This window comes from Podarcis cretensis (genome assembly GCF_951804945.1).
Source record: "Podarcis cretensis genome assembly, chromosome: 6".
Classification (NCBI taxonomy): Eukaryota; Metazoa; Chordata; class Lepidosauria; order Squamata; family Lacertidae; genus Podarcis; species Podarcis cretensis.
This window is the reverse complement of record NC_137175.1, coordinates 73,583,535-73,611,211: the sequence shown is the minus strand read 5'-3', so window position 1 is coordinate 73,611,211 and position 27,677 is coordinate 73,583,535. Positions and strand designations below refer to the sequence as shown.

General features: G+C 42.1%; 1 protein-coding gene across 1 annotated transcript; it reads left to right on the top strand.

Moving 5' to 3' along the window:
- The first annotated feature begins 868 nt into the window (after nucleotides 1-868).
- On the top strand, nucleotides 869-27,677 carry GTF2B (general transcription factor IIB). The gene is made up of 7 exons (XM_079981687.1): nucleotides 869-984; nucleotides 6,170-6,276; nucleotides 18,053-18,186; nucleotides 23,073-23,219; nucleotides 23,356-23,485; nucleotides 24,758-25,039; nucleotides 27,217-27,677. Exons 1-7 carry the CDS (start codon nucleotides 968-970, stop codon nucleotides 27,348-27,350), a joined length of 951 nt encoding a protein of 316 aa, XP_079837813.1. The 5' UTR covers nucleotides 869-967; the 3' UTR covers nucleotides 27,351-27,677.

Below are 27,677 nucleotides of genomic sequence, written 5' to 3'. Positions count from 1 at the left end.
TTTGTCATTCATCTGATTTTGCTAATGCAGCTTACGAAACACCCAGAAATAATAGTTACGGGACTAAGAAGGCAACATCATGGTCAGATTATAGTTCAATATGTGCTAGGGCTTGTTTCGGGTTGTTTGTTTTTATTATGTATTTTGTGTTTTTATATTGTGATTTTATGTTGCAACCAGATCACCGAGAGATGGTGAAGTCCCCAGGTGAAATAATGCCTTGCACCACTAAAGACTGGGGAAGTTGGTCACACTTCTGAGTTAGCCCTACTCCTTCACCTCTGTTAAGAAAGGAGCCGCCCTATGCTCTCCAAATTTCACCTGCGTTTGTTTCCAACCTAGCTGCTGGTTATAAAGTAAAAAATTCTTCCTTAGTAGTACTTGCACCTGCTTTTTCCTCCTGCTCTACCCCTTTCTCCTTATGTGTCACAGATTGCAAGCCTGAGGGTGAGTTTTTTAAAAATTTAAATTTTAGGGAGCAGTTTTGGCATGGGCTTAGTCAAGGGGGGCAACTGCCCCCATCAATAAAAATCAATACAAATCTGAGGTTCTGCCCCCCCCCCAATCCTAACTACGCCCATGCTAGAGTGGGGTTAAAACTGCGGTTTTTTTTTTTTTTACAAAAAATGGAATTTATTAATGGAGAACATTTAGGAAAAACAGAGGACACATTTGCTACCTTCTACTTTTAACTGGATCGCTATGACGACTCTACCCATGGAAAGGAAGAGGCGTCCTGGGAAAAGAGGACCTATGGCAACCCCATCACCGCCTCCCATCCTAACCAGGACCCACCCACGTATTCTCCCCCGCCTTTGAGCGTCGCCGCGAAAGCGAACGCTTTCTTGTCCCGCTAGGCTCCCCGTAGCCGCGGCCTCGGCAAACCCCCGCCTACCAAGGCGTCGAAAGCATAAAAGCTCGTCGGCCCGCCCCGGCCGCCCAGCCGCGCGCAAGAGGAGCAAGGAAGATGGCGTCCACCAGCCGGTCAGTAGCACAAGTTGCCGGGCGCTTCTCTAGATATAGGAAAGCAGGGGAAAGGGTAGAGGGGTGCGTCCGGGCTCGGGGTGGCGGCGGCGGCGGGGGAAGGAGAGCGGCCTGAGTAGGCGCAGCCTCGCCGCGGCTTGGGCTCCTCTGAGGGGGGAAGGTAGGCCCGCCGCCTCCAGTTGCCCTATCCGGTCTCCCTTTACCTCGCTCGCCGGTCTCCTCCGGCCGCCTCAGCTTGGGCGGCGGCCTTCTCCGCGGGGCCTTGGTTTATTCTCCTCAGCCCACTCCCGCCTCCGCCGCCAAGGATACGCTGCTCGCTTTCCAGACGCCCCGGTGGCCTCAGGTGGTGGTGGAGGACGTGGCTTGGGACGCCTTAGGCCACCTGCGCTTCTTCGCCGACCCCGTTTAAACGGACAGTGCCTTGAAAGCATGTCCCCGCCCCCCCCCAGAAGGATTCTGGGAACTGTAGTTCGCTCAGGGCAGAGCTACAGTTCCCAGCACTCTGAACACCCCCATATGGCGTGTAGGCAACTTTTGACTCCCCCACCAAAACATTGTGACTTGCTATACCATGAATTCTTTTCTCTCTCCCCACCCCCCCATCCAAATTAATTTTTATTGGTTTTCCAAATCATTGCCATGCTTAATTTAGTTTTAGACAATTTAGTTTTCTCCCCAAAACTGGTTTCGCAGCAATGCCGCATTTCAAGTGGCGGGTGATTCTTTGCCTAGGAGACAACTCCTAGGGGCTGAGGTCCCTTTGGCACCCCAGTAAAATATTTGAGGGGGGGCCTTCCCCCAAAGTTGATAGGCATTCCCATTCAAATGGTGGACATGTGTCGTGTCATGCTTACAATATTTTATTGTCTTGCTAATTGTGTGTTTTATATTTGACTTAACTTAGCAATGTTTTCTTTTGAAATGTTTAAGTTTTTTTGGGTTAACTTTGTTAAATGTGTATTCCGTAGCTGATCTCCTTTGTAACGTTTTATTTTGAACTCTTTAAGATAATATTTTAGTTTCCTATTATGTTGCTTTTACTGTATACATTATCTTTCTTCAGTAATGCTTAATTCTGGATTGCTTTATTGATGTTTTAATGATCTGTAAACTGCTTTGAGTTTTTTCTTTAAAATTTGTTAGCACCCATGGGCATAGCCAAGAGGGGTCAGGGTGGGGCAGCTGCCCCATCAATAAAATACATAGCAAACTGAGGTTCTGCCCCCACCCTAACAAAAGGCACAACAAAAATCCTGGCTACACTTATGTTGGCACCCCGATTCTTTGCCAGTACTGGGAAGGATGCAGTAAAGCTGCAGGGCCAGGCAGGCACATCTCAGTAGACCTGGGGGAAATCTGATGGGCGTGCTGGGAGCAAAGCTGATGTTCAGTCCTCCAGGTGTTGTTGAGCTACAGCTCACATCTGGAAGGCCATAGGTTAGCCACTCCTGCTGAGGGGAGTTCCCAGGATAGCCAGCTGACCTCGGGATGAGGCCTCCTTAACTTGCAGCTTGTTGAGCAGGAACTGGGAGATAAACCTGCTAATGTTTTTAATGTGGAGCTCAATTCATAGGGACAGCAGCTGGCATCTCCAAACAGTCCTTGCTTTACCTGGAGCCGTGCTCTGGGTGGCTGCACCTGATTTCTAGGCCTCATGTTTCTGTGTTGAGGAAATTGCTTGTTTGGATGACGGCTCTTTGGCAGTACTGGAAATTCACCCTCAAGATATTTCTATATGCAGAGTATATGCAAATGTTTGTTGTAACGTTAGGATCTAAAGTTGCTTTCGTAATACATTTTTGGGGAAGCAATTGTGTGAGCAGAACTGTTTTGGGTCCTGTCTGTATGCTCTCTGTTGGGGTCTCCCACTCTTGCAACATCCTCCTGTTCTAATATTTTGTCAGAAGAGATGTTTATATTGTACATATTGTAATCCTTAATTGTAATGCTTTGTTTTGAAGTTGGATAAGGTTTGGAGGGATGAGGAGAGGAAGTTTGGGATTGCTTTATTAATTTTGTTCAGGTTGACATTTTAAAATCCAGTGTATTTGGAGTGAAGGCTGGCTTCATCAGATATACTTAGAAGGATCTATCTGACTCCTTGCAATCCTCTTCTGTGAGACAGGGGACATACTGTTAAGTTGCACACCCATGAAAGTTCTTTGTTGGGCAACATTCTGACTACTTAGACTTGCTTTCCAGATTTGCAGTTGGCCTAGATTAGTAATGTGATTTGCATTTGGCCTAGACTAGTAACATGAAACAGATCATTTTGTACATGGAATTCACTTACTAATTTACTCACATTGACACTATCTGCGCCAACTAGTGCTAAATGGTGTGGCCAAATGTTATTTTACCCTCTAGCTGTTTGGGTTGGCTCTTTTTTTCCTGTGCCTGCTCTACCAGTTTGTTGTCTGGTGTATATACAACGTGTGATTATGAGCTTAGAAACACGAAGGCTGTTACATTATTATTTTTTTAGTGCTAATTCCAAAGCATTGTGGATGATACAGGTCAGTGCAAGAAATCCAAAACTAGAGCAGGGCCCCTCACAGGGCCCCTCAATGATAATATAAGGCCCTTGAGCTGAAACACTTTAACCAGCCGGTGGCAAATTTATTGGAACAGTGGGCAGATTTTGATTTCAGAGGAAGTGGTGCCATGGGGTTGTGGCATAACACAAAATTTGAAGATATCCCCTCCGCCCCACCTCCCCAGCCAATGCTGCTTCTAGGCTTTTCTTTTTTCAAGATGAAACCCTGAACAAGGTGAAGAAAATACAGATGGGAGTGCTTGGGTATATCCCCCAGCCTTTCCAACAGGCATTTTTAAAACACACACACACACACGTGTGAAGGCTCTGAATAGGATGAATAAAATGTTCACTGCCAGCTTCACCTGGCTGCAGGGATATGCTCACTGCTTCTCTCCCCCCATCAGACTTATTTTTTTTAACCCAAGACCCTGAGCAGGGTCCTCCTGCTAAGTCCAGCTGCCCACTGCCAACAAAGGCCTGAGTGTGCTGAAATATTCTTGCCACTCCTTCCTTTTCTCCACAACCCACTGCCAGACTTAAAAATGAAGGAAAAAAGTCCATGAGAAGTGCCTTCTGACATTTCCAGCTGACTGGTGGGCAACAGGTCCCAGCAAACATTTTGACAGTGTCCTGGTTACTTTGGGGATACCACGGAAGGCTCCTGACTGAATTGTTTTCTCCCTTTAACAAGCCAGTTACTTCAAGTCTTCCTTGGACCATACAATTCTATTGACTTTCCGTAAGACTGCTTTCTTCCCTTTTCACTTCCTAAAGAGCATCTTGTTTAGATAATTTTTGAGCTTATTATAGACTACCACAAAGGAAGATAAATGCTGTGTTTAGGTTAGTTAAACAATTTAGATGATAGCAGCTGTAAGTTTGAGGCCGTGTGACCTTGAGGAAAGTAGGCTACTGTTTAAAGATGTTTGAATGAAACATTTCCTAAATTGACACTCTGCAGCATAAATATTGTACTATGCTTAAGCACTGTATTGCAACAAGAGTTTGCCAGGGAGCCATTGAGATGACAAATTTGTTATGGACTATCTGAAAGCTTGGCCCATTTTTAACCTATGTAGAAAAGAAAACCTCTTGAGTTGGAATCTATTTTGGAAGGGAATTAAAATGCAACCAACAGCCATACCTTCCACAAAACATATCTTTGGTCATAATACAATATTTGTATTGTTTAGCCGTAGGCCATCACAAGGCAATATTCAGAACAGATATGTAGCATTAAAGCCAACCACAGGCATGACAAGAATGCCCAAGTATCCCTTATTGAACTCAAAACAGCAACAACAAAAGCACCACCACAGTACTGTATACATAAAGGTAAAGGTAAAGGGACATACATTTAGGTAAAATAATTCTTATATTAACATTAACCAGTCTAATTTACACCCCGCTAATGTGATTTTAAGTTCATAAACACAGAGGATTGGATATTCAACATGTTTTGACATCTATGTGACTCACGTGCTAAGTGGGAGTGTATTTAGCATATTTATTTTAAATAATAGTTGCACTTCCTGCTTCGTGCTCATCTACTTCATGATAGCCATTTTAAGAATAGAGAATGTGGTTCTGTGTGGAGGAGCTTCTGTTCAAAGTTTAGAAATCCCACTAGGCATGTTGTAGCAATCTCGATTTCTTGTCTGGTGAACTTGCATTTTTTTGGTGGTATAACCATTACAGGGAGGTATCCCTGGGCTTTTTTTCACCCGGAATTCACCGGAACTGAGTTTCGGCATCGCATGGCACTTGGGGCTTTGTAACAGAGGCTGCGGGCAGCACAGCACTCTGTGTTGTGTGTCAGAGGCTCAACAACTTTGGCTGGGTGCTCCCCCCTGAAAAAGGACAAGTTCTGGCACCTCTTTTTCTAGAAAAGCAGCCCTGAGGTATCCTGATACTTATATATAAGTTTTGGTCTGCTGCTTTTGTTACAAGTTGACCACAGTGGTATGTGGCCACAACAGATTTGTCAAGGTGAATGGCTAGCTGCAATAGTTGGTATTACTAAGCATAGTTGGGATATCAATTTCAGGGCTATTTCTGTCTTTGAGGCAAACAGATTCATCACCAATTTCATGCCATGTTTATCAGCTTCTTTCAAATCACCAAGGAAGTAATTTCATATATAACATACAGCAAATTATATCCTGTCATGTCACATTTTGAGTTTCATTTAAAACTCTGAAAGCATTCTAATGCATTTTACAAGATCACTAGAAATTAGTAAAACTTCAAATATTTTGCATGATCAAGATGAATTAGGATAACGTTTTCCTCTTGAAATAAATGCTGCTTATCAGTTACTTTGTAATCCTACAGATTTGTTAAAATGAGGTCTTATAGGGTTTTCATAATATGCCTGTCTTCTCTTTAGCATTTCCCCCTTATATAACTCATTTTCTAAATTGCATAAAATATAATGGCAAGTGGTCTACACCTATTCAAATGTATTTTTATTTCTGTGAACTATGTGCGTACATATTTGTTTAAAATAAAGGACTCATTGGAGGTAGTGACTTAGTTGGAACCTTTTCTCCCATATGCGGCTTAGACTTATTCACAAACTTTTCATAAACATGGTTTTTAATGTGAGTTGTCACACAAAGCTAAAATATTGCATTTGTTTTTAAGGGTGGATGTGCTGCCAAGAGTGACATGTCCAAACCATCCAGATTCCATATTGGTGGAAGATTACAGAGCTGGAGATATGATCTGTCCAGAATGTGGACTAGTCGTAGGTGAGCAATTTTACAGTAGTATATCTTACTCTAAATATTTTATGTTATTATATTATTTTTATAATATTTATTATTTTATCTTAAATGCCAAAAGATTGCATTAAGAGCTTCAGTCAACACATTTACTTCTGTAACAAATCTTTGAGAAGTCTTTGCCACGTAGAAACCAACAGCTTGGTAACCTACCAAGATGTTTATGCAGATACTTCCTGTTAATTTAGTCACCGTAGATAACTGCCCTGTCATATTTTTTTCTGGTTTAGCAAAAACATGGCAGACATTCACTGTATTTTACCCATGTGTCACCCTTGCACACTGACCCCAAAAAAGACTAGCCACAAAAGTTTCCAACCTGTTACGAGCGTAAAGTCTCAGACTCTGCGCAGTTTTGCAAACAGTCGGGTGTTAACTGATTACTCAGTTGTGCGGGGTGTGGTTCCTCACAGGCCATTCTTTGTGGTGCCCTCAGAAACTCCCTCTTGAGTTTTCAGGTATGGGTATCATATTTTAAGAAACAAACAGGTGTTGTTCAGCTCCAACTCCCACCATCTCTGACCCCTGGCATTGCTGACTGGGGGTGATAGGAATTACAGTCCAATAACATCTGGAAGATATAATATTTGGTTACTTCTGCTCTAGGTGGTGCAGAATCAGGTTGCTGTGAACCAACCAGATATAATGAAATGATAACTACATCTTCATAACTTTTAAAGACTTGAGCTGTCATGAAATCAGTAGAGTACAACATCCTGGCCAAATTTCAAAAACAGTGCTCTACATTCTGACACAGCTTAACGTGTGAAGGAGTGGATTTGCCAGTTAGAATGAATTTTACCAATTTGCATAGATTTGGCGTTTCCACAGACATCAGACCTCTTGGGAAAAAGGTGGTGAAAGTGGCTAGAGAATATGAGTTAATGTATTTCTAAAGTGTTGCTTTAATATAGAAATGGTGATCTGCGGCCCCTGAAAGTCTTTTCTAGTTTCTTAATATTGACTGTGTGCTGTTCTTCAAGGTTTCCACTTAAAGAAGGAAACTGATAAAAGGCTGATAGGTTAAACTTAATGAGAAAAAAATAAATTTCTTGCTACTAGTGAGTAGTAATAGATGTAGATAAGTATTACTTTATTTAAATTTATGTCCGGCCTGTCCTCCCAAAATTGCTTTGGGTCCCAAACACAAAAAAGACAATCGAAAATTAAAAAAAGAGTATTTACCACATCTAAAAACGATTACAGTGGTACCTCGGGTTAAGTACTTAATTCGTTCCGGAGGTCCGTACTTAACCTGAAACTGAAGCACCACTTTAGCTAACGGGGCCTCCTGTTGCTGCGCCGCCGGAGCACGATTTCTGTTCTCGTCCTGAAGCAAAGTTCTTAACCCGAAGTACTATTTCTGGGTTAGCGGAGTGTGTAACCTGAAGCATATGTAACCAGAAGCGTATGTAACCCAAGGTACCACTGTACATACCTTCACACCTAATAATTCCAAGGTTGCCAGGAACAGTATCTTTCAACCATCAAATCCTGGATCAGCAGGGATGTTTCTAAATTCCTCCTGAACATACATAATGAAGGGGAGAGGCAAAGCTCACCAGGGAGGGCACTTCATAAATGAGGAACTGCAACTGGTAAGGCCCTGTTGAGGGACAATGCCACCTGGGCAACAGCCTGTTGTGCTCCACTAATAGGGCCTTCACTGCTTACCATAGGGCTCGAGATGTATGGAGGAAGATACACTTTTAGGTGCTTCCAAGCTGTTTAGGGCTTTGTATGTAGTACTAACCACATGAATTGGGCCCAGTAGGTAACTGTCACCCAGTGCAGAACTGGTATCCACATGGTCCCATTACAGCAGCAACATTCTGCACTAGCTGCAGCCTCCAGACCTTCAAGGGCAGCCCCATGTAACAGTAATCCAGCTGGTAGCTCATCAGTGCTGAGTGTCAGGCTACCCCAGTCCAGGAGCAGCTGTAGCTGCCATTCGTGTGCAGTGCATGCTACTTAGAAACAATTTTAACTGTTGCTATACTAAATTTGCTTGGCTGTGACTCTGCCTACCCTGCACTTTTAGGAGATGACATCACGATCATTTTTGCTGACTGATACTGCCTCATGAGCATTCCACGTTGTAGTTGTTTACTTCAGCGTATAAGCAAGGAGTTGACATGGTAACTCTTAGGGTGATAATGGGAGCATGGCTTGCTGTGCTAGTAGAGCTGTGATTGGTTGTTGCATTTAATAACCACCTGTGTGCTCATCTGTAAATACAGGTTGCTGAACCAAATCTGCATGTGGAATTATGAGACCTACACAGACCTAGCCATGGCATCCAGTTCTGGTAAAGTGTAGTGCAGGTATGGCTAACCTGTGGCCCTTCAGATGATGATGTTGGCCAGTAGTCAGGGAATTGTCCCAGTGACACCTGGTTAGCCACCCATGATGGTTGAGTCTGAACAGGCAAATCCCTGGATCAAATCCCATATCCATCACTTAGTAGGTGGCTATAAGCAAGCACTATTCTTCCTGCAGTAAAGGGATAACACTGGCTTGTCATACAGGACTTCTGAGAAAGTACCGTATTTTTTGCTCTATAGGATGCACCTGACCATAGGATGCACCTTGTTTTAGAGGGGGAGAACAAGAAAAAAAATTCTCTCCCTCTCTGCGCAGTGCCACTTCAGTGAAGTGGCAGGAGAAACAGAGCCCCTTCCATTTCTCCTCCCGCTTCGCTGAAGGGGCGCTGCGCAGAGAGGGAAAGCTGTGCTTCGCCTCTTCAGTGAAGCAAAGCCAGTAGAGCAAGAGGGATTGGTGTGCACCAACCCCTCTCGCTCTCCAGGCTTCAGCGAAAGGAACCCGAAGCCTCCAGAGTGCAGCGGGCACTCCCACTGCGCTCTGGAGGCTTCAGGCGGCTATCCCTGAAGCCATGGAGCCTGCATTCACTCCATAAGATGCACACACAGTTCCCCTTAATTTTTGGAGGGGAAAAAGTACATCTTATAGAGTGAAAAATACGGTATGTGAAGTGCTGTCAAGACTCTCAAGCAGGAGAATGCCAAAGGCAGATTTGAATCTACTGGTAGAACTGTGTGCTTTGCAGCACTTTCTGACTATTATTTAATATCAGCAATAATTGATGTCCCCCTTCTACCAGAGAGCATCTGCTGGATGCTCTTTTCTACAGATGAGCCACTGCTTGCACCTGAGTGTGGTTGGTAAACCTTGGGATTTTAATAGAAAGCAAAGTAAATCTTGAAAGCCTCAATTCATTCCACCCACTACTCTAAAGAACTATATTAATATGCATCAGAAGTGTGTTGATTTTGTAAGTATGTATAACTAAGTATTCTTTGGTAAGGGCATTCTTTAATTATCTGTTTGTACGACTTGGTTTTTCTAGGAGTCTCTCCATGCTTCTCCTATTTAAATGTCACTTTCATTTTCAACATCCGTTCAGTTCATTATCAAAATGAGAAAACTGACACTGCCAAACAGAACTTCCTCTTCTAATCCTGGCACAAAATTAATGACTGATGACATACGTAGGTTTCATCCAGGCCTCCGTTGGCTTTTTAAAATTATTTTTTATTTCACTTTTTCAGAGAAATACTGTATCCCAAAGTGGTGGTAGTCAATGTGGCAGGCCCTTTCCTGAGGCTTACCAAAACACACCTACACATGCAACACTAAACAGAAGTCAAGGGGAAAGGTAGAGGAGGGAGGTCAGAACAGTGCCAGAACAAGCTGTAATTCAATGAGCATTTATATCTAGTGAGGACCAGGGGTGGTGTTCTGTTGCTTGTAGATATGTTCTGTAAGGGACCCAGCAGCTCTTTTACCTCTGGCTGTTGTGTGTATACCAAGCTCCCTGCTGCTTCTCTTCCCTAGGTCAATGGATAGTACCAGGCTAATTTTCCCTCTTGCCATTATGTTCTTTCTTAGAGGAGTTGCTAGTGCCTTTAGTCCCTTGACAGATGGCAGAGTTTGGCGTGCTCTTCCCCTCACCTCTCGTGTATTTGAACACGATTTCTTAGATGCTTAAAGTATTAGTACCATAGCAACTTACATAAGGAAAGGCCACCCTGTTATGGTAGAGCACATTCTTTTTATCTGGTCCAGGGTTAAGTCTCTGACATCTGCAGTTAACTCAAGGTCTACCATCTAAATTTTATTTATCACCTTCAGTTGTATTACTCAGTTCTGGCCTAGATAATGACATTGGATTTGTGTGGGTGCACTTCTGGGAAGTTAGAAGCTCAAAAGGAACTGCTGCCTCTTTTAGTTGAGAATTCAATTTTTGTAGTTGGTTGGTGTGTGAGGGAAAACAATGCATTATGTTCTGTTCTTTTTCTAATCCCAGTGTTGAATTCATACTCCAGACTGCATATCTTCTGGTGCAGCAACAAGCTGTCTACAATTGTTCACGTGCTCACCTATGAAACAGATTATTGGTTTGGGTGTGATGGGTGGCTGGGGACAAAATCTAAGAAATGCTAAAAAGAGGAGCCAGTGTTCAAACTGGGAAACTTTTAAAAGAAACCTTTGAGGTGTGAAACTGAACTCTAGACAGCTACAGTACTTCTTTGCAGAAAACTCCAATGAAACAAAAAAGAGAGAACATTTTATAGTTTACCATATGTAACTTTACCATTTATGGTTTGTATAATTGTTACTAGCAGTTTTAAATGAAATATTATAAAACCCTAGAAACAAACCAAAATGTAAAGTTAATGTCTTAGAACTTTTACTTTTGAATAGGAGGTCTGGTCATTTCACCAGTCACTAGATGGCAGCACATTACCTAATTAACAATTTGGACAAGTTCCATTGGATTGTGTGTTCCTGTTTAAATGTTCTTAGAACCTTGTGCACTGTTTATGCAGCAAAACGTTAGACAAAATGCCAACACATCAATCCACGACACAGAATTCTAACTTGCTGTCTTAATGCTGTCCTCTAATTGGTATCTGTTTCACTAAACTTCACAATTGCAGAAGTAACTGACCATTCAACTCTTTCTGTTCTGGGTAACAGTTTTGTTCAGAGCTAAATTCCTCTTCAGTGATCACCTAGATTCATGGAAATGTGATTTGATTTTTCTTTTCTATCATGCATTTTAAAATGTTTTTTTCCCCCCTGTGTTTCTAGGTTTCAGGTTTAGGATTTCAGATTTCTGTTCTAAATATTGTTAATATATTCATTTGCAGTTCATGTGAAGTTTTCTTAATCACTTAAGTTTTGGCCTCTTGGTATACAAAAGCCATCTACAGATAAAATAAAATTCTTGCTAACTTACTAGTAGATTAAGAAAACTGAAATACGCAGAAACTGAAAAAAAGGTGGAGTTGTGTCCTGGCCCATGTTGACAGTTGTTTCTAAATCTAACTTCATTTAACAATCTGTTTAAGATCGTATTTTTTTAATAAGCAACTCTAGCAACATCTCAGAAGTTATGGTTCCTATTGTGTTGTATGATGAGTGGCTGGGTGCTGTAGGTGTATATATGTTTTTTATTTTAATATTAGCAAGGCTAACTTTCCTTTGAAAATGCCAGGATGTTTTTAATAGATAGTAGTGTGTTTTATTCATTTAAAGCACTTACTGGTGTGAATAAACTTTCAAGACTGAGAACTGATTAATCATATACTTCTCTAAATAAAGAATCCTAAAGTAGTGATAAAATTAGTACATGGAGGGATATGTCTTCACCTTATAGCAAGAGTACACCAGTATCTAAGGACTGAGCAGCAGTAGCCACAGAATAATATAAAGCCAACCATGGCTTTTTTGTACTGCTGCACTTCAAGCACACATCTAAAAACAGGCACTCTTCTCCACATTTGCCACTTTGTATGTTGCCCCATATGCATCTTGTGTGTATTGAAGACACGGGGATGCCCATTGTATTATTGTATTTGTACTTAATCCAAATATATTTCTGTATTACTACTTGAGCAGTATAAGGAAATGAGTAAAAGGGCAACTCTGAAAGCAGTTTCTTTCCCTTCTGGAAGAGTGCCATCCTCTTTTATAAAGTAAATTAAAATCTCGATTTGAAATTGCCCCTGACTCTTCAACCTGGATGACTCACTGACATTTCAAGATCAACATGCTCAAAATAGAATGTCTTGGCTATCTCCCAAAACTCCCCCCCCCCCATTCCTATCAATACTATCCAGCCTCTTTGCCCAGGCACTTAGCCTTGCGTTCTTTTTTTTCTTCTTTCCTGCAGAATTCATTTATTGCCAAACCCTAACTCCTCTCTCTTAACAGCATTGCCAATATCTGTCCTTTCAATCTCTACTTCTAATGCTCTGTTTCATGTTGTTTTCTCCTTGGCTATTGCTACTTCCTATTCTCTGGCCACCTTTAATCACACTTTGAGTTCCTCCCCCCTCTCGAGGCTCCTGCCTTGCTGACTGCATCAATGTTCTGACACCTCCATTAGTTCTCTCCAGCAAGGTCCCTTCTCCTTTGAACCATTACAACCTTTTTTGTTTTCCATGCCTCTTCATAGCTTTGCTCTTCTGCTCTTCTCTCTCATTATGTCTAGGTTTGAAACATAAAATATACAACCATTTCTGTCTCTCTACTGCTTGGGGTACTATGCAGTTTGTGTGGCACCTATTTGGCCTTTAGTCTCTTCAATCATAGTTTCTTTTTTTTAAGAAATACCATCAGTAAAAAATAATGATTAACGATATTTGAGAAATCCCTGAAAGATACCTACTAGCAGCAATAGTTGGGACATCTTCAATGAACTGATGGGCTTTGTAGTTAGTTTTTTTTTAAGTTATACCTTTTTGTAGATAGAATGCACACCTTCTGTTGTAACTGTGTTTTTATTTCTTTCCAGAATCACACAGATAATTTTCTCTACCACGATAAAAAAAATTTGAACCAATAGTGTGCTGCTTAAATATATTTGGTATATGACACTGAATAGTTTTCTGTTTAACTTCTGTTGCCATCTCGGGGATACATCCCCCCCTCCCCCCCCCCCCAAAGTTGGCAGCCACAAAACAGTCTTGTCATTAAAGCAGGAATGGTGCATAATTCAGAAGAGGGCAGATCCCTTTTGTGAGTCATATAGGTCATTCCCACTTGTGTGGAAAAATATTACATCATTGCTGTGCTCACTGTTCTATTTATACAACACCAGAATTTCAAGTACATTTTGCTTTTTTTAGATGCAGTAAACAGTAACCAGACTGCTAGGCCTTAGAAGGAACAATGCTTAATCAAATATTTACATAGAGGCCAAAAGAGGAAAATGCTTTCTCCTATTTTAAACTTATATGGGGGAATAATGGCTCCCTGCCTTCATTGCCATACATGCTGTGTTCACTTTTTAAAAAGATAATCTTACTCCTGATTGATCCTTTAAAAAAAAAAAAAATCCTCTGCAGACACGTAAGAGCAAAGAATAACACCACAAATATGGTTCAAGAGTTGCACTATTTCCCTCCTCCCCATTCCTATCCCATTGATCCTTTTTTACATCTCTCTCTATGTCATTATGTTTCTGCTCCAGGTTCAAAATAATACCCTCTTGACAACCAATAGTTACTTAATTTGTGTTCTCAAATATTTGCAGCTGTTATCCTTTGGAAACTTTGTGCTGAAGTTTTAAGCATTAAGTTGAGCACCTCTGTACTAGATTTTATACACTTTGGGGGATCAAAAAAATAACAGTATTCTCTTTATTCTAATTGCCCATAAACATTCTCAGCTGTGTGGCTCTAATGTGCAGCTTCTGTAACATAAGGGTGGGTACATTTCTAAGATTTGCCATCTCAAACCATTAACAGGAGAAACTGCTTGGCTACCTTCATATTGCTCTGTGTAGTCAATCTGCTATCACAGTATTCAGGCCTCCCTTGGACAGAGATCATAAAACAGTAGTATACATCTCCTTAATGACACTGTAAGCAACCGGTATGATCAGTTTTAGTTGTTAATTGTTCCTCTAAAGTCTCATCTTCTGGGGGAAGCCCTTTCTGAGTCATAATTTGGAAAATAGCTGCTACTTCATGAAGCTTGTTGCTTTGGCATACTTACGACTTATGAAATCACAACTATATCTGGATTCTTTTCTAATGACTGATTATTTCCCTTTGCTACAGTCTTGATAACAAGCCAGCAGCTGAATATCTGAGTACACTTCATTAGCAGCAAATTAGTCTTCACAGTTTATGCTAAGCAGATTTTTAAAAAATACATTGGGAATTTGTGGTGCAGCCAGAATGTTCCCTCCATTTGCATATATAACGTCTTTATTTAAATACTTTGTAGGAAAGATATTGTTGTAAAAGTTTACTTTGAAGCTCATCTCGGCTTGAAATCTTCTTAATCTTTTCTTCTGAAATCTCAAAATCTGTATAGTATCAAAATGGAGCATAACTCTAGCTATACCAGAAACAGTATAATATAAAAGTACTTTCAAATGGAGTCTTAGTTCAGATTATTTTTGATTAGTGAAAAATTGCACCTGAAAGGTTCTAATATTTTAAAACCATATTCAGTACTTATAAAACAACAACAACCTGCCTACTGGTTTTAATTGACGCTCTGTTAAAAGGCAACCTTGGTTTAAATCTATTTCCAAACCCCTAAAATTCCTTTTTTAAATACTGAAGGATACATAGGCTAAGGTAACACTTCAATAAACAAAGCTACTGCTAGTTGATTAATAAAACAAATTAATTTATTTTCATATTACAGTCATTGTATTCTCAAAAAATAAGCAATGCATTCTTAGGGTGGAATTCATCTAACCAGCTCAGCCAGGGCTTTCCCACGTCGGCTCCCCCCACTAAGGGTGAGAGATACATCACTATATCATTCAAAACCATCTTGTGATATCAGTTTAAATTTTTTTGACCAGGCAATATATTGTGAATCATTACATGTGTCCGCTTTACAAAATTCACAATGTGGGAAAAAATGTGAAGCCAGCCAATGCTTCTCTCGATTCCTGCAGCCCCTGTTAACTCTGCCAGCTCAGTGCTCTCCTGCCTCCTGCAGGGACAGCGAAAAAAGAGTTGTTTAGTCATTTAGTCGTGTCCAACTCTTCGTGACCCCATGGACCAGAGCACGCCAGGCACTCCTGTCTTCCACGGCCTCCCGCAGTTTGGTCAAACTCATGCTGGTAGCTTTGAGAACACTGTCCAATCATCTCGTCCTCTGTCGTCCCCTCCTCCTTGTGCCCTCCATCTTTCCCAACATCAGGGTCTTTTCCAGGGAGTCTTCTCTTCTCATGAGGTGGCCAAAGTATTGGAGCCTCAGCTTCAGGATCTGTCCTTCCAGTGAGCACTCAGGGCTGATTTCCTTAAAAATGGATAGGTTTGATCTTCTTGCAGTCCATCCAGCAATTACAAGAGTAGGTGCCGGCAAAAATCACAGTGTGGGGGAAATGGTGAAGCCAGTCAGTGTCTCTGCATAGCTTCATCCTTATTTCAGGCATCATGATATATCACAATGTTTAGCTGGTGATATGACACGATGTTGAATACCAGATATTGCCTGGCTCTACCTCTTGCCTTGTCCCCAAATTGGTTCTGAGGGTTTTTGGAGAATCCCTGGAAAAGTGTGCTGATAGAAGAGGGGAATCGTTCTGTCTGGAATGCTTGTGCAGATGGAACAATGAGGGAAGTGTTGAATTCCACCCTTAATTTGGGCAACTTTTGGAGGTTGTCTCAACCACACAGCTCTTTCTGTTTGCCTCAGTCTACTCAATCTACTAATCACACCTCTTAATTAACTATATTATTTATTGAATTTATATACCGCCCTATACCCGCAGGTCTCAGGGCGGTTTACAGAATAAAATCAGAATATAAAACCACAAAATACATAATCAGAATAAAAATGACAACCCAATAACCCCCCCCAACACATTTTAAAAGGACATAGGATGTCAATCAAATCAACCAAAGCCCTGGTTAAAAAGGAATGTTTATTATTATTTATTTAAAGGGAAACTTTGGTTACTAGCTTTGGAATCATCCAGGATCAACCAGCTTGAAGTTAGTTTTAACATCCTGGTTTGTTCCAAAGCTTGTAACCATAGTTTCCCAGTTCACATGAAATGGGAAACTGTGGTTAATTAGAGGCTTCCTGGCTTATTTGTGGCTTAGACAAAGTGAGGGAGGATCAAAGGGGTTCTAGCAGCAGGCAAAAGGCAGATACATATCTTGGTTTAATAAATGAAGAAACAATTGCCAATATTATTTCTCAAGCTTGTTGTCTGTGTTTGCAGAGGAGGACTTGAAGATGTGGAGGGGTCAAAATTCATTGTTTTTCAAGGTTCTCATTTTGAGCTACGCTGTCAAGTGTTTTGTTCTCCAAGATCTGTCCCAAGTTTGGGGGTATCAGTTTTAGAATAAGAATATTGTTGCAATATATAGAGGTGTACGTTAACAGCTTGTAACTGTGCATCTGCTGGTTTCGGAAAGACAGCATGCCAACTATATTGGTTCTGTGAACTCAAATTGGCAAGTTAGTTATAGCATTACTGCTCATGTTATCATTGAAGTGTCCCTAAATGCTGAATTAGGTTCCTTCCTGCCTTCCCTCATTTTATTTGTATACTATTTTCTGACACAAAAATCATGCTCAAAGCAGCTAGCAAAAAAAAGAAACAGGGATGCATTTCAAACAAACGCTACAAAACAATTTCATAATAACCCAGCATAGCAAAACAGTAACACAGTGACATTTTCATAACATAGCAAAGCGAAAATACAATATACAAAAAACCACACTTCAGTACTGTAAATATAATATTAGCAACATGTAGCATACAATTGCAAAAAAAAAGAGCTTCACAGTTTCTCTTTCGTCCCAGAAACACCCCTCCTGTGATGTTGCTCAGTCCTTCTCCTGCAGAAGCTTCTTATAAGGCTTCCAAGGAGAAGGGTGGGGTAGCTAGAAACACCCTTCCCATTATGAAGTGGTCCTCATTGATGATAAGCTTCCAAACACAATATTCTACTTTGGTGCTGGAAAGCTGGAGTTGCATATCAACCTTGATTTGCAGGTTACCATTGTTAAAAGTTTCATGTGTACATGTGGTTATATGACACCTGACCTCTCCATTCCTTGTGTTGCCTTCAACCTGCTGAATCCAGCAACAGATAGTAGCATGGAATAAGCAGGCGTTAATGTAGGTCTGACCATAGGCTGTTTGCCAGACCTATAGAGCCTTGTTAATGTTGCCTTGAAGTGCAACAGAGCTTTGTTTGGACCAGCTGAGGTGCCTGTGCTCTGCAGGTTCCCATGTTCTAGCCCAGAGGTAGCCAACATAAGTGTCCTTCATTTGTTGTTGGATGCCAACTTGCATTGGTCCACAGCAGCATGGCCTCTGGGCAGGGATGATGGGAGTTGTAAGCAAACAATATTTGGAGAGTACCACATTGGATGCCCTTGTTCTAACCACTCAGATGCAGTCACTCCCTGAGAGTATCCTTGAGTGAGAACTGGTTACACTGTGAACTCTTGGAAGTGTTTCTGTTAACTTCATTACTTACTTGTCATCTACAAAGTGTCACTAGGGTTGCTAGAACAGAGATTGTCTGAGACAGGTTCTGCCTCACACTTCCTAATTTGTGTAAAAAAAACACACACCCAAAACTGTTGTCTTAAAACGATTGCCTGAATGTTCTCTAAATGGTTGCTGTGGTTGTAAACGAAATAATTCTGAATGCATATTTGTGAACCTCTTGAGACTTTTCAAAAACAAAAGAATGATGATGAATGCTTTTTGCATACTCAGGTGACAGAGTCATAGATGTAGGGTCAGAATGGCGAACATTCAGCAATGACAAAGCAACCAAAGACCCATCTCGAGTTGGAGATACCCAGAATCCTCTTCTGAGTGACGGTGATCTGACTACAATGATTGGCAAGGTAATATAAATCACGAAATGCATTAATGCACAAGATCTGTACAGCAGCAGGGAGATTTTGGCAGAAACTTGGATATTGTTGCTCTTAAAGTGGCAGCACAAAGTTGGGGATAAGCAAGCTGTGCAGAGTGTTAGAAACTGGAGTAGAAAAGCTATTCACCACATGGCTCTTGGGACCTGGGCTGTGGTCACCAAAACAGAATGTCTAGTTGCCTTTTTTTCTCCCCAGTGCAACAGCTCTTTCTGTTTACTTTTACGTAGATAATTTATTTGGCTCCCCGTCCCCCAATTTGTGGTATTGGGAGAAATGTATAGCGAAACAGGTTGTTCAGCGAGCACAGAGGGACCTACATTTAGGCATGTATAGGACAGTGACACCCAGTGAACTTCATGGCTGAGTGGGGATTCGAATCTTGGTCTCCTGGCTCCTAGTCCTACAGACACTCTAACCACTTCACTACACTGGCTCTCACTAGGGAAAACCTTTTTTTTTTTGCAAAGTCACAGCTTCTGTGATAGGTGGAGCTGCCATTTTCTTTGCTGAGTTCTATAAGGGCAGCACTGTTTTAGACTAAGGAGGAGGAAGCTGACAGGCAATGCCACCCGCTCGGCTGGTTGTCAGACGAAAGGCAGGTGGCGCTTGATGAATCCACTGAGGTTGATGGGGCACTTGCTCAATTCACCCTAATGGACCAGCTTCCACCACAGGTCTTGAAGAAATACTGGAGGCAGTACTATCCCACTGGAGTTACTATTGCTGGATTTGACCTAGCTCACGAGGCAATGGCACTCCTGTATTTGGTCTTGAGCTTTTGTTGCATTTGCAGGCTTTAGCCAAGTTATCTATCTCTATAAACCAGTCTGTAAACCAACTGATGCCCAGCAAATAGCATCCAAGTAACCCCTCAGGCTTATTTAATTAATTTCTCAGAAACGTAAAACACACACATACAAAAAAACCAAGAAACAGAGCATATACATTGTGCTAATACCACCGCAACACAAAGTTAATAGATTATTAAACTGGGGAAGGGAGAAAGATGGGCACGCTGTAATTAAGAACTTATGGAATGATGGCAATAGCTATGCCATTCCCAAAGAAACCTCTTTAAGAGTGGAGAAAATGTTTAGGGGTGGGGCACTGATGAAGGGGTTGGGGGAAAGAAACGAGCCATAACTGAGAGCCAGTGTGGTGTAGTGGTTAAGAGCGGTAGTCTCGTAATCTGGGGAACCGGGTCCGCGTCTCCGCTCCTCCACATGCAGCTGCTGGGTGACCTTGGGACAGTCACACTTCTCTGAAGTCTCTCAGCCCCACTCACCTCACAGAGTGTTTGTTGTGGGGGAGGAAGGGAAAGGAGAATATTAGCCGCTTTGAGACTCCTTAAAGGGAGTGAAAGGCGGGATATCAAATCCAAACTCCTCCTCTTCTTCTTCCTTTAATAGGGAAATGTGCAGAAAACTGTACTCATAAACTGATGAACGTGATGTTTCTGGATGCAAGAGAGATGCTGCACCTAGAGAAAAGGAGTTGGGGAGGGGGCAGGGGAGGTGGTCAAGAGAGATTAAGAAAGGCCAGGGTTGACTTACACCTCCCTACTAACATGAGAGAGAGAGAGAAAGCTGGGAGCCTACTGTACTCCAGAAAAGCGAAAAGTGCCATGGCAATTTAGGAGGCCAGCAGAAGCTGCAATACTTAAGGAGAAAACTTCGGATGGGTGTGTGTGTGTGGGGGGGGGGGGATTGTGAAAGCAAAGGGGAGCAGGAGAGTGTTGGTGTTTGGGTGCTAATACTGCACCCCTCATGGTAGGCAGGTAGGCCTGAGAGCCATCCTTGAGCATTCTAGAACGAGCCGGGCTCCATTCTCCTTCCACAGATGGAAAGCTACAACAGAGGAAGAGAGTGAGAGATGAAGAAGGTGCTATGCAAAGAGCCAATGCCTGAAGCAGGAGGAAGTAAAGTTTGCAGCCGCAGCAGAAGCATCAGGCACTGCAATGAGAGCCTCTGGGCTCAGGAAGCACAAAACACTGATAGACCCCAAAGCTGGCTTGAAGCTTCTCCAAAGAGAAAGGAGATGTTGCCTGCCCAGTTGCATGTTGGCCTCCACCCTGAGGGAAGGAAAGTGTTCTGGCTAGCCGGAGATAGTCCCAGCCAGAGAAATGCTGTCTGCTTGCTTGTTCAAAATTCCCCAGGTACCAGGCACATTTTGCATCTGGCGTGGGTCGAATTGCCACCAAGTGAAGATGTCTTGTTGGCAGGTTTGGCGACTGACATCTCCACCATCTGGCTGGTGTGCAACAACGTGTTCTGATGAGCAAGCCCCAGCATCAAAAGATGGCTGCGTGTCAGCCAACCGGCCAGTCTGTGGAGCTATCTTCCCACTATTTTTTTCTGGATTGTTTTGTTTGATGTCAATACGTTGTAAACTTCATTGAGATTTTTTTCTTTAAAATATAAAGCAGCATAGAAATGAATGACAATGACAATAACAATAATAATAAGCCCCACCAAAAAAGAAAAATGGTGACTAGACAGTCCGTTGTGGCAACCGCAACCTAGGTTTAAGGCGCCGTTTGGCGATTAGCTTATATAGCTGATTTTCTAACACTGTTTTCTTGACATCCATGTTCCCTGCATATCCATAAGGCGTGCTGTGTAGACCTCCGGGGTCATCAACTTGATCTTGTTTGAACATAGAGTTGTACCAGCTGTGCGGTGAAAGAAAAAGGAACTGAAGCATGTTCTGTATCACTGAGATGTTTGTCACTGCTATTTTGGGGGTTGCTGACTAGTTTTCCTTTCCGAATCACAAGCAGTTTCCATAGCTGGAAGAACTAGCAGTATCAGGAGATGGTATATGAAAATAGCATAACTGATTATATATTATTCTGTGTAAGGTGTGTGTATCATCTTATGTTCGTTTTTATTTCTCCCATGATCTCCCCAGTCTTTTCAAACAAGGACTGAGCTCTGACCAGGATGCTATAAGGTTAACTAGTACTAATAGAGACCAGAGTTTTACAGGATGCCATGTTGTGCAATGATAGACTTAAGCGTTTCTGTGAGAATCCAGTTCATGTTAGAGAAAATGTGGACTCCTTTGCTCTCACAATTGTAATGCAGACTGGTCAGGCAGTCATTAGTGGACTGCCTACATGGCTGTGTTCAAATATTCCATGAAGCCTCTGCTTTTTAAACCTTCTGATAGTATTGCCCAAAAGTGAAGATGAAAGTGCAGGTTATACTCAGATTTCATTCTTGTCTGGTGAAGAAAAGTAGTCAGGAAAGGGCTAACTCCTGCTTTGTCCAGGGCTTAAACATTCTGGTATCAGTAGGTGATGAGTGGACCTCAAAGAAGCAAGATTCCTGCAGAGTTGTAAGCTGTGTTACTCTTTTATTGTGTTGGGAAGGTGCCGTGGAGGCTCTACCTCAAGAGCAGCCAGCTTGGTAATATGGGCTGTGAAAGAAATATTGAAAAATCACTCTTTGCAGGACAGCTTCTGGCAGTTGAATTCTTCTGAGCTGGCCAAGCAGGTGGCGCAGGAAGCCTGGCAACCAGTCACCTGCTTAGCTGACTAGCCCTGCAGACAGAAGAGATCCCAGACAACAAAGGAGTGTCAAGGTCACGAGTTTGGCAAGGGGTCAGAGCCCCCTGCAGCAGGAGGAAAAAGCCTAACCCCGGGGCAGTGGAATTAGAAGCCACCTTGCTAAGGATTGCGCCCTCCCTGTATTTAACTCTTTCAATATGAAAATGGAAGATATGTGTTTGGTGTCCAGATGTATAAAATCTGGGAATGTGTGGGAAGGGGACCAGGTTGGTTAGGGCAGTATTTTCTCCTCTGCTTCCAGACATCATCTTCTGTCGCTACATGCACCTCTGGTGGGCTTCTTGCTTGCTGTGTAGTTTGCCCAGGAAGAAGCAGTGGATTTGTTAGGACTCTCATTTTCTCTTTCTGCACCCTATCCCCGCTGTTTGCTGACCACAAAATGTAGTGTTTGCTTCTGAAATGGGAATAAAGTGAGTCCACTGTAGTCACAGTTGAAAATCTATGTTGAGCCATTCTTGGAAAATGTGGAACTGACCAGAACTTTGCTAGGTTGTGCAGTGTATATTACATGTGTTTTTCATAGAGAGCAACAGCTGGACTAATGAGCAATATAGTCTTGGCATTTACGTAATAGAGCAGGGGTTGTCAACCTTTTTTTGGAGCAGTGGAAACATTTTGAATTTTGAAAGAAATTTATATTAGTGGTTGAACTAAATAAACATGACTAACTTGGGTGCATCAATTCAGGGGGTAAAACATAGTTCGATACAACTGCAAGTTGTTGCTTTTTTGAGTGGGTAGGGTTCCTGTGGGGAAAGTATTGCTGGACCTCCCTGGACCTGATGTAGGACTTCCCATGTAAGCAACCGGGACTTCCTTTTGCCATGAGACTACATGAAGTTGGAGTGATGTTGGCCTTTGAAGAACGGCTGAAATAAGGATGGCAAAACACACTAAAAGTGTGCTTTTCATGTAGAGCAGAAATTCCGAAACTTGGGTCTCCAGCTGTTGTTGGACTACAACTCCCATCATCCCTAGCTGTACCAGTGATCAGGGATGACAGGAGTGTAGTCTAAAAAATTGCAGGAGACCCAAGTTTGGGAAAACCTGATCTAGAGAATGAAAGAGGGTCATTATGACCACCGTGTCTGTAGTCTACTTGGAAATAGTGACAGCCACCTGCATTGTGATCTGTTTCTAATGACTTCATTACTAGGATGTTGTAATAGGTGTTGCTTATTGCAGCCTCTGAATCCTCACATAAGTGTAAAAGTGGTCTTACTGTGTATATCTGGTACAAATTCCAGCAATCTCTGACACATTGTAAACCCTTCTTCTGCAGGGCACGGGCGCAGCCAGTTTTGACGAATTTGGGAATTCAAAGTATCAAAACCGGAGGACCATGAGCAGCTCCGACCGCGCGATGATGAACGCGTTCAAAGAAATCGCTAGCATGGCAGACAGAATCAACCTCCCCCGAAATATAGTTGTAAGTTCATGCCTTCCTCTCTCAAATTGTTCTGGCGTTTACTTAGTTAGCATAATATAATGAGCGCATGAATTTTTGATATTATTGCTAATTAAATGGCCTGGAGTTAATTAAATTTTGTCTGCTTGCTTTGAAGGATCGAACCAATAATTTATTCAAGCAAGTCTATGAGCAGAAGAGCCTGAAGGGGAGAAGTAACGATGCCATTGCCTCCGCTTGCCTCTACATCGCCTGCAGGCAAGAGGGCGTTCCGAGAACATTCAAAGGTAAGCGGGCAGCGTAGTGTCGGCTTCATCCGGGATCATCCAAAGTATCTTCAGCTAGCACAAACTGCCACCTCGTTCTTCAGTATCCGAGAGCAGCGAAGCAAAACCTGCGATTCCCAGGAGTGGGCTTCGTGTTTTGTATCTTACTTGCCTTTTAATCACTTGTGCAAATTACCTGCAAACTGTTTGGGAAGGGGGCAGTCGGGCAACCCTCTTTTCCCTGAGCCCAGTCCAAAGGGAGGAGTTACATAGAAACTGCTGTCTAAGAGTCATGCAGCCGTATGGCTGATTGTATGGTAGCATTGAGTCACTGAGTATAACATCTGTGCTTCAGGGAGCCTATAGTTATCATACACCTCTTTGCTTGATTTGATTATTATCAGTATTTGAATAGCTGTATGTTGGACAGCGCTTGGCATGTGTCCATGTCTTTACAGGAGTGCCTCACCAAGTCATTTCCACCTGCACTGCAGAATGTTGATGCACGGTTCCCATAATTTCCACCCGAGATCAAACTGGCCCACAAATTTTAAAGTGAGAAAGGCAAGCAGGTTTAGGATCGTGGAGAATATGATTAGCATTGCATCCTAATATACGTTAATGATGTAATTTAAATAATTAAACACATGCAGCAAAGCAAATTGACTTTAATGTGCATACTATTCCAGTGAAACTTGTTTTGTGGGTTTCTCCTTTTTTTGTCTTGTGGGAAGAGAAATACTAGCTAACACTTAGTGTGAAGGGATTGGAAGATTCATGAAAGGGCAGATGTATGCAAATAAAGAGTTTTATCTCCATGCTGCTCAGAACCTGCAGTTATTCCCTGCATTGGAAAACTATTGGTAAACATTGCTCTTTTCTCTCGCTCCTCCTCCCCACAGGCGAGGACTGTGGCTTGCTCTTAAAATGCTGCAAATTCCTCATTCCCGACATATTGTGCCTGAGTCCTAACAAAATCATTCTATTAAATTAAAACCTGTGCTGTGGTTCTGAGACCCAACAACTGAATCAATAGCTCTTGAATTGATGCTCACTCCTCAGTGCAATTCCTTGGTGACTTTGAATGGAATGTTTCTCTTAAAACTGGGTGCCGGTTTTGTTGACTACATAGACTGAGTTACATATTTGTGCTGCGAAGATTTAAACGGAGGGTTAAGCTTTAATTGGTAGCAGGGAGAAGGGACTGAGAGTGTTATTATCCTTAACTTACTGCAATCCTGTTTCAGCATTAATGTTGTGTGTGGTTTTTGAGTTGTTGTTTTCTCATTTCAGAAATATGTGCTGTCTCCAGAATTTCCAAAAAAGAAATAGGCCGGTGTTTCAAGCTCATCTTGAAAGCTTTGGAAACGAGTGTGGATTTGATCACAACTGGAGATTTCATGTCCAGATTTTGTTCAAACCTGGGTCTTCCTAAGCAAGTCCAGATGGCAGCAACACACATTGCCCGTAAAGCTGTGGAATTAGACTTGGTTCCTGGGAGGAGTCCCATCTCGGTTGCAGCTGCAGCTATCTATATGGCTTCACAAGCCTCCGCAGAGAAGCGAACCCAGAAAGGTAACATTTACATTTCCCCCTCCCCTGTTAAATTCTAGCTTTATTAAGTCATTTATTCAGAAAGAAAAAGAGTAATCACTGATGCAGAAAGCACTATAAGGATCCTCCTTTTGCCATGATTTGGGATGTATAAGTAGCTCAGTAATAAGCCATGTGAGTAATTGCCAGGCTAAGGAGCCAGTCTGTTTAGTGTTGAATGAGCACTGGAGAGAGCCAGGTTCAAATCTCTACCTAGCTTGCTGGGTAATGCTGGGCTGAGATACTCAAATATCTCTTGGCCTAATCTACCTTACAGGATAGTGGGGCAGATCTGTGTTGTTTTGAGACCTCTGGAAGAAAGGCAGGATACAAATGTAATAAATAGCTAGGCACACTTAGTGAGCTTTTAATTATTATTATGCTGGGACCTGCATTATACAGCTTCAGGCATCAGGCAAAAACGTTCCTCTTTAACCAGGACTTTGGCTGAATGGCATCCAATGGGGGGGGGGGTGGATTGCTGGGTTGTTTTCATTTTTATTAGGTATTTTGTGATTTTATATTGTGATTTTGTGTTGTAACCGCCCTGAGACCTGCAGGTATAAGGTGGTATACAAATTAATAATAATAATTCATTTCCTTCTGAACCATAGTCTCAAGGCAATTTACACATAAAATAATAAAAAACACAAAACAACCAGTACATTTAAAACAAAATTAAAACTCTCAACAAGTGTCCCCCCCCAAACCCCCCACATATTCAGAACATATGTGTTGTCATGCGGCGTTAGGAACATACCTTATTAAGTGGTCTAAATTAAATGTAATCCTCTCTAAAGTCTGACATTGCCTCTTTTAGTAAGATGTTCAGTTCTGTCTAGCAAGGTTGCCATTGGTACATCCCTTAAATGGGGAAAGGATGGAATTGCTCCTATGTGGACTGATCCAGTTCTAACCACATGGAAAGCCAAAGCTCTCTGCAGATCGTGGGAGTAAAGGTTCCTCTCATCTGGGCATGAAAAACTGTAAGAGCTGAATTCATGCCTTGGCAATCAGTCAATGGCTTTTGAAACAGCTATCAATAATCGAAGTGCTAAAAAAAAAAAAAATCAGTTGATGACAGGCTTCAGGTAGTACAAACAGATGGGGGGCGTGGGGGGTGCCGTGGTCTAAACCACTGAGCCTCTTGGACTTGCCGATTGGAAGGTTGGCGGTTCAAATCAGAGTGACAGTGAACTCCCATTGCTCTGTCCCAGCTTCTGAAAACCTAGCAGTTTGATAGCACACCAGTGCAAGTAGATAAATAGGTACCGCTGTGGCAGGGAGGTAAACAGCATTTCTGTGCGCTCTGGTTTCCATCATGGTGTTCCGTTGCACCAGAAGCAGTTGTCATGCTGGCCACATGACCCGGAAAGCTCCCTCGGCCTGAAAAGCGAGATGAGCGCCACACTCCATAGTCGCCTTTGACTGGACTTAACTGTCCAGGGGTCCTTTATCTAATACAAACAGAACATCAGGTTCAGTCAACCAGACAAAGCCAGGGATGTTTTGCTCTGTTAACCTAAATTGCTAACCTAAATTGCTACATGAACCTCTTTATTGAAAGCAAGTTGTTCACACCCCCACCCCCCCCCCACCCCACTGAAGGCAATGGCACCTGGAGTAAAATCCCATTTAATGAAGTCCAGTCCAATGAGAGGGTCATAGGGGATGGAAGGTGCATCTTCAGATATTCGGGATGCGGCTTAAGATAGGAATGGAGGATCTGTGTCCCTTTGGATAGTGTAAAGACTCCAAACACTATTCAGCCCAGCCAGCCTGACGCAGAATTGGGCATTAAGCTCCAGTGACATCTGGTTACCCACCCCTGATTTAAGGCCTTAAGAGATGAACACTTGCACTTGAATTGGACCCAGGTCTGATTGGTAATAAATGACCATATCCAAGTGCAAGTGCAGTGTGAGCTGCCCCGACAAAAATCATATTCTTGCGTCTTTCTATTGTAGTACTACATTGATCCCGAGAAGCTTTGAGATTTTTACTAAAAGCAGCCTTTTAAAGGTTGTTTGTTTCTTTTACACTGTCTGAAGCTGAGCACCAGGAAGAATTGGAGAAACTACAGGTTGTTTTTTTGGAAACGCTCCAGCCTTGTAACTCTACTTGTCAGTTTAACTTGTCTGCCTTGGGTTTCATTTCAGAAATTGGAGACATTGCCGGAGTAGCTGATGTTACGATCAGACAGTCATATAGGTTGATTTATCCACGGGCTCCTGATCTTTTCCCAGCTGATTTCAAATTTGATACCCCAGTGGACAAACTGCCACAGCTGTGAATTTCCAAGGGTATGTCTGTAGCCCACAGAGGTTTTGATTTCGACTTAAAAGCGATATGTATAAAAACGGTACTGTTGAGCCTTCAAGTTGCGGAACTGGTAAAACTATGTGAAAAAGCCTAACTGAGGAGTCAGAGCACACATTCCAGGTGTAAACAAAATAATTTTGTGGCATTTTTTATGTATATATTAGTGAAAGTAATTATTTAACAGCCATCAATTTCCTATTGTATGTACTTAGATTTCTTTCATAGAGATCTTGGTTGTTGTTTTTTTGGAAAATATTTCAGATTCTAATTCCTGAATAAACTGTTTTCCAAAAACCTA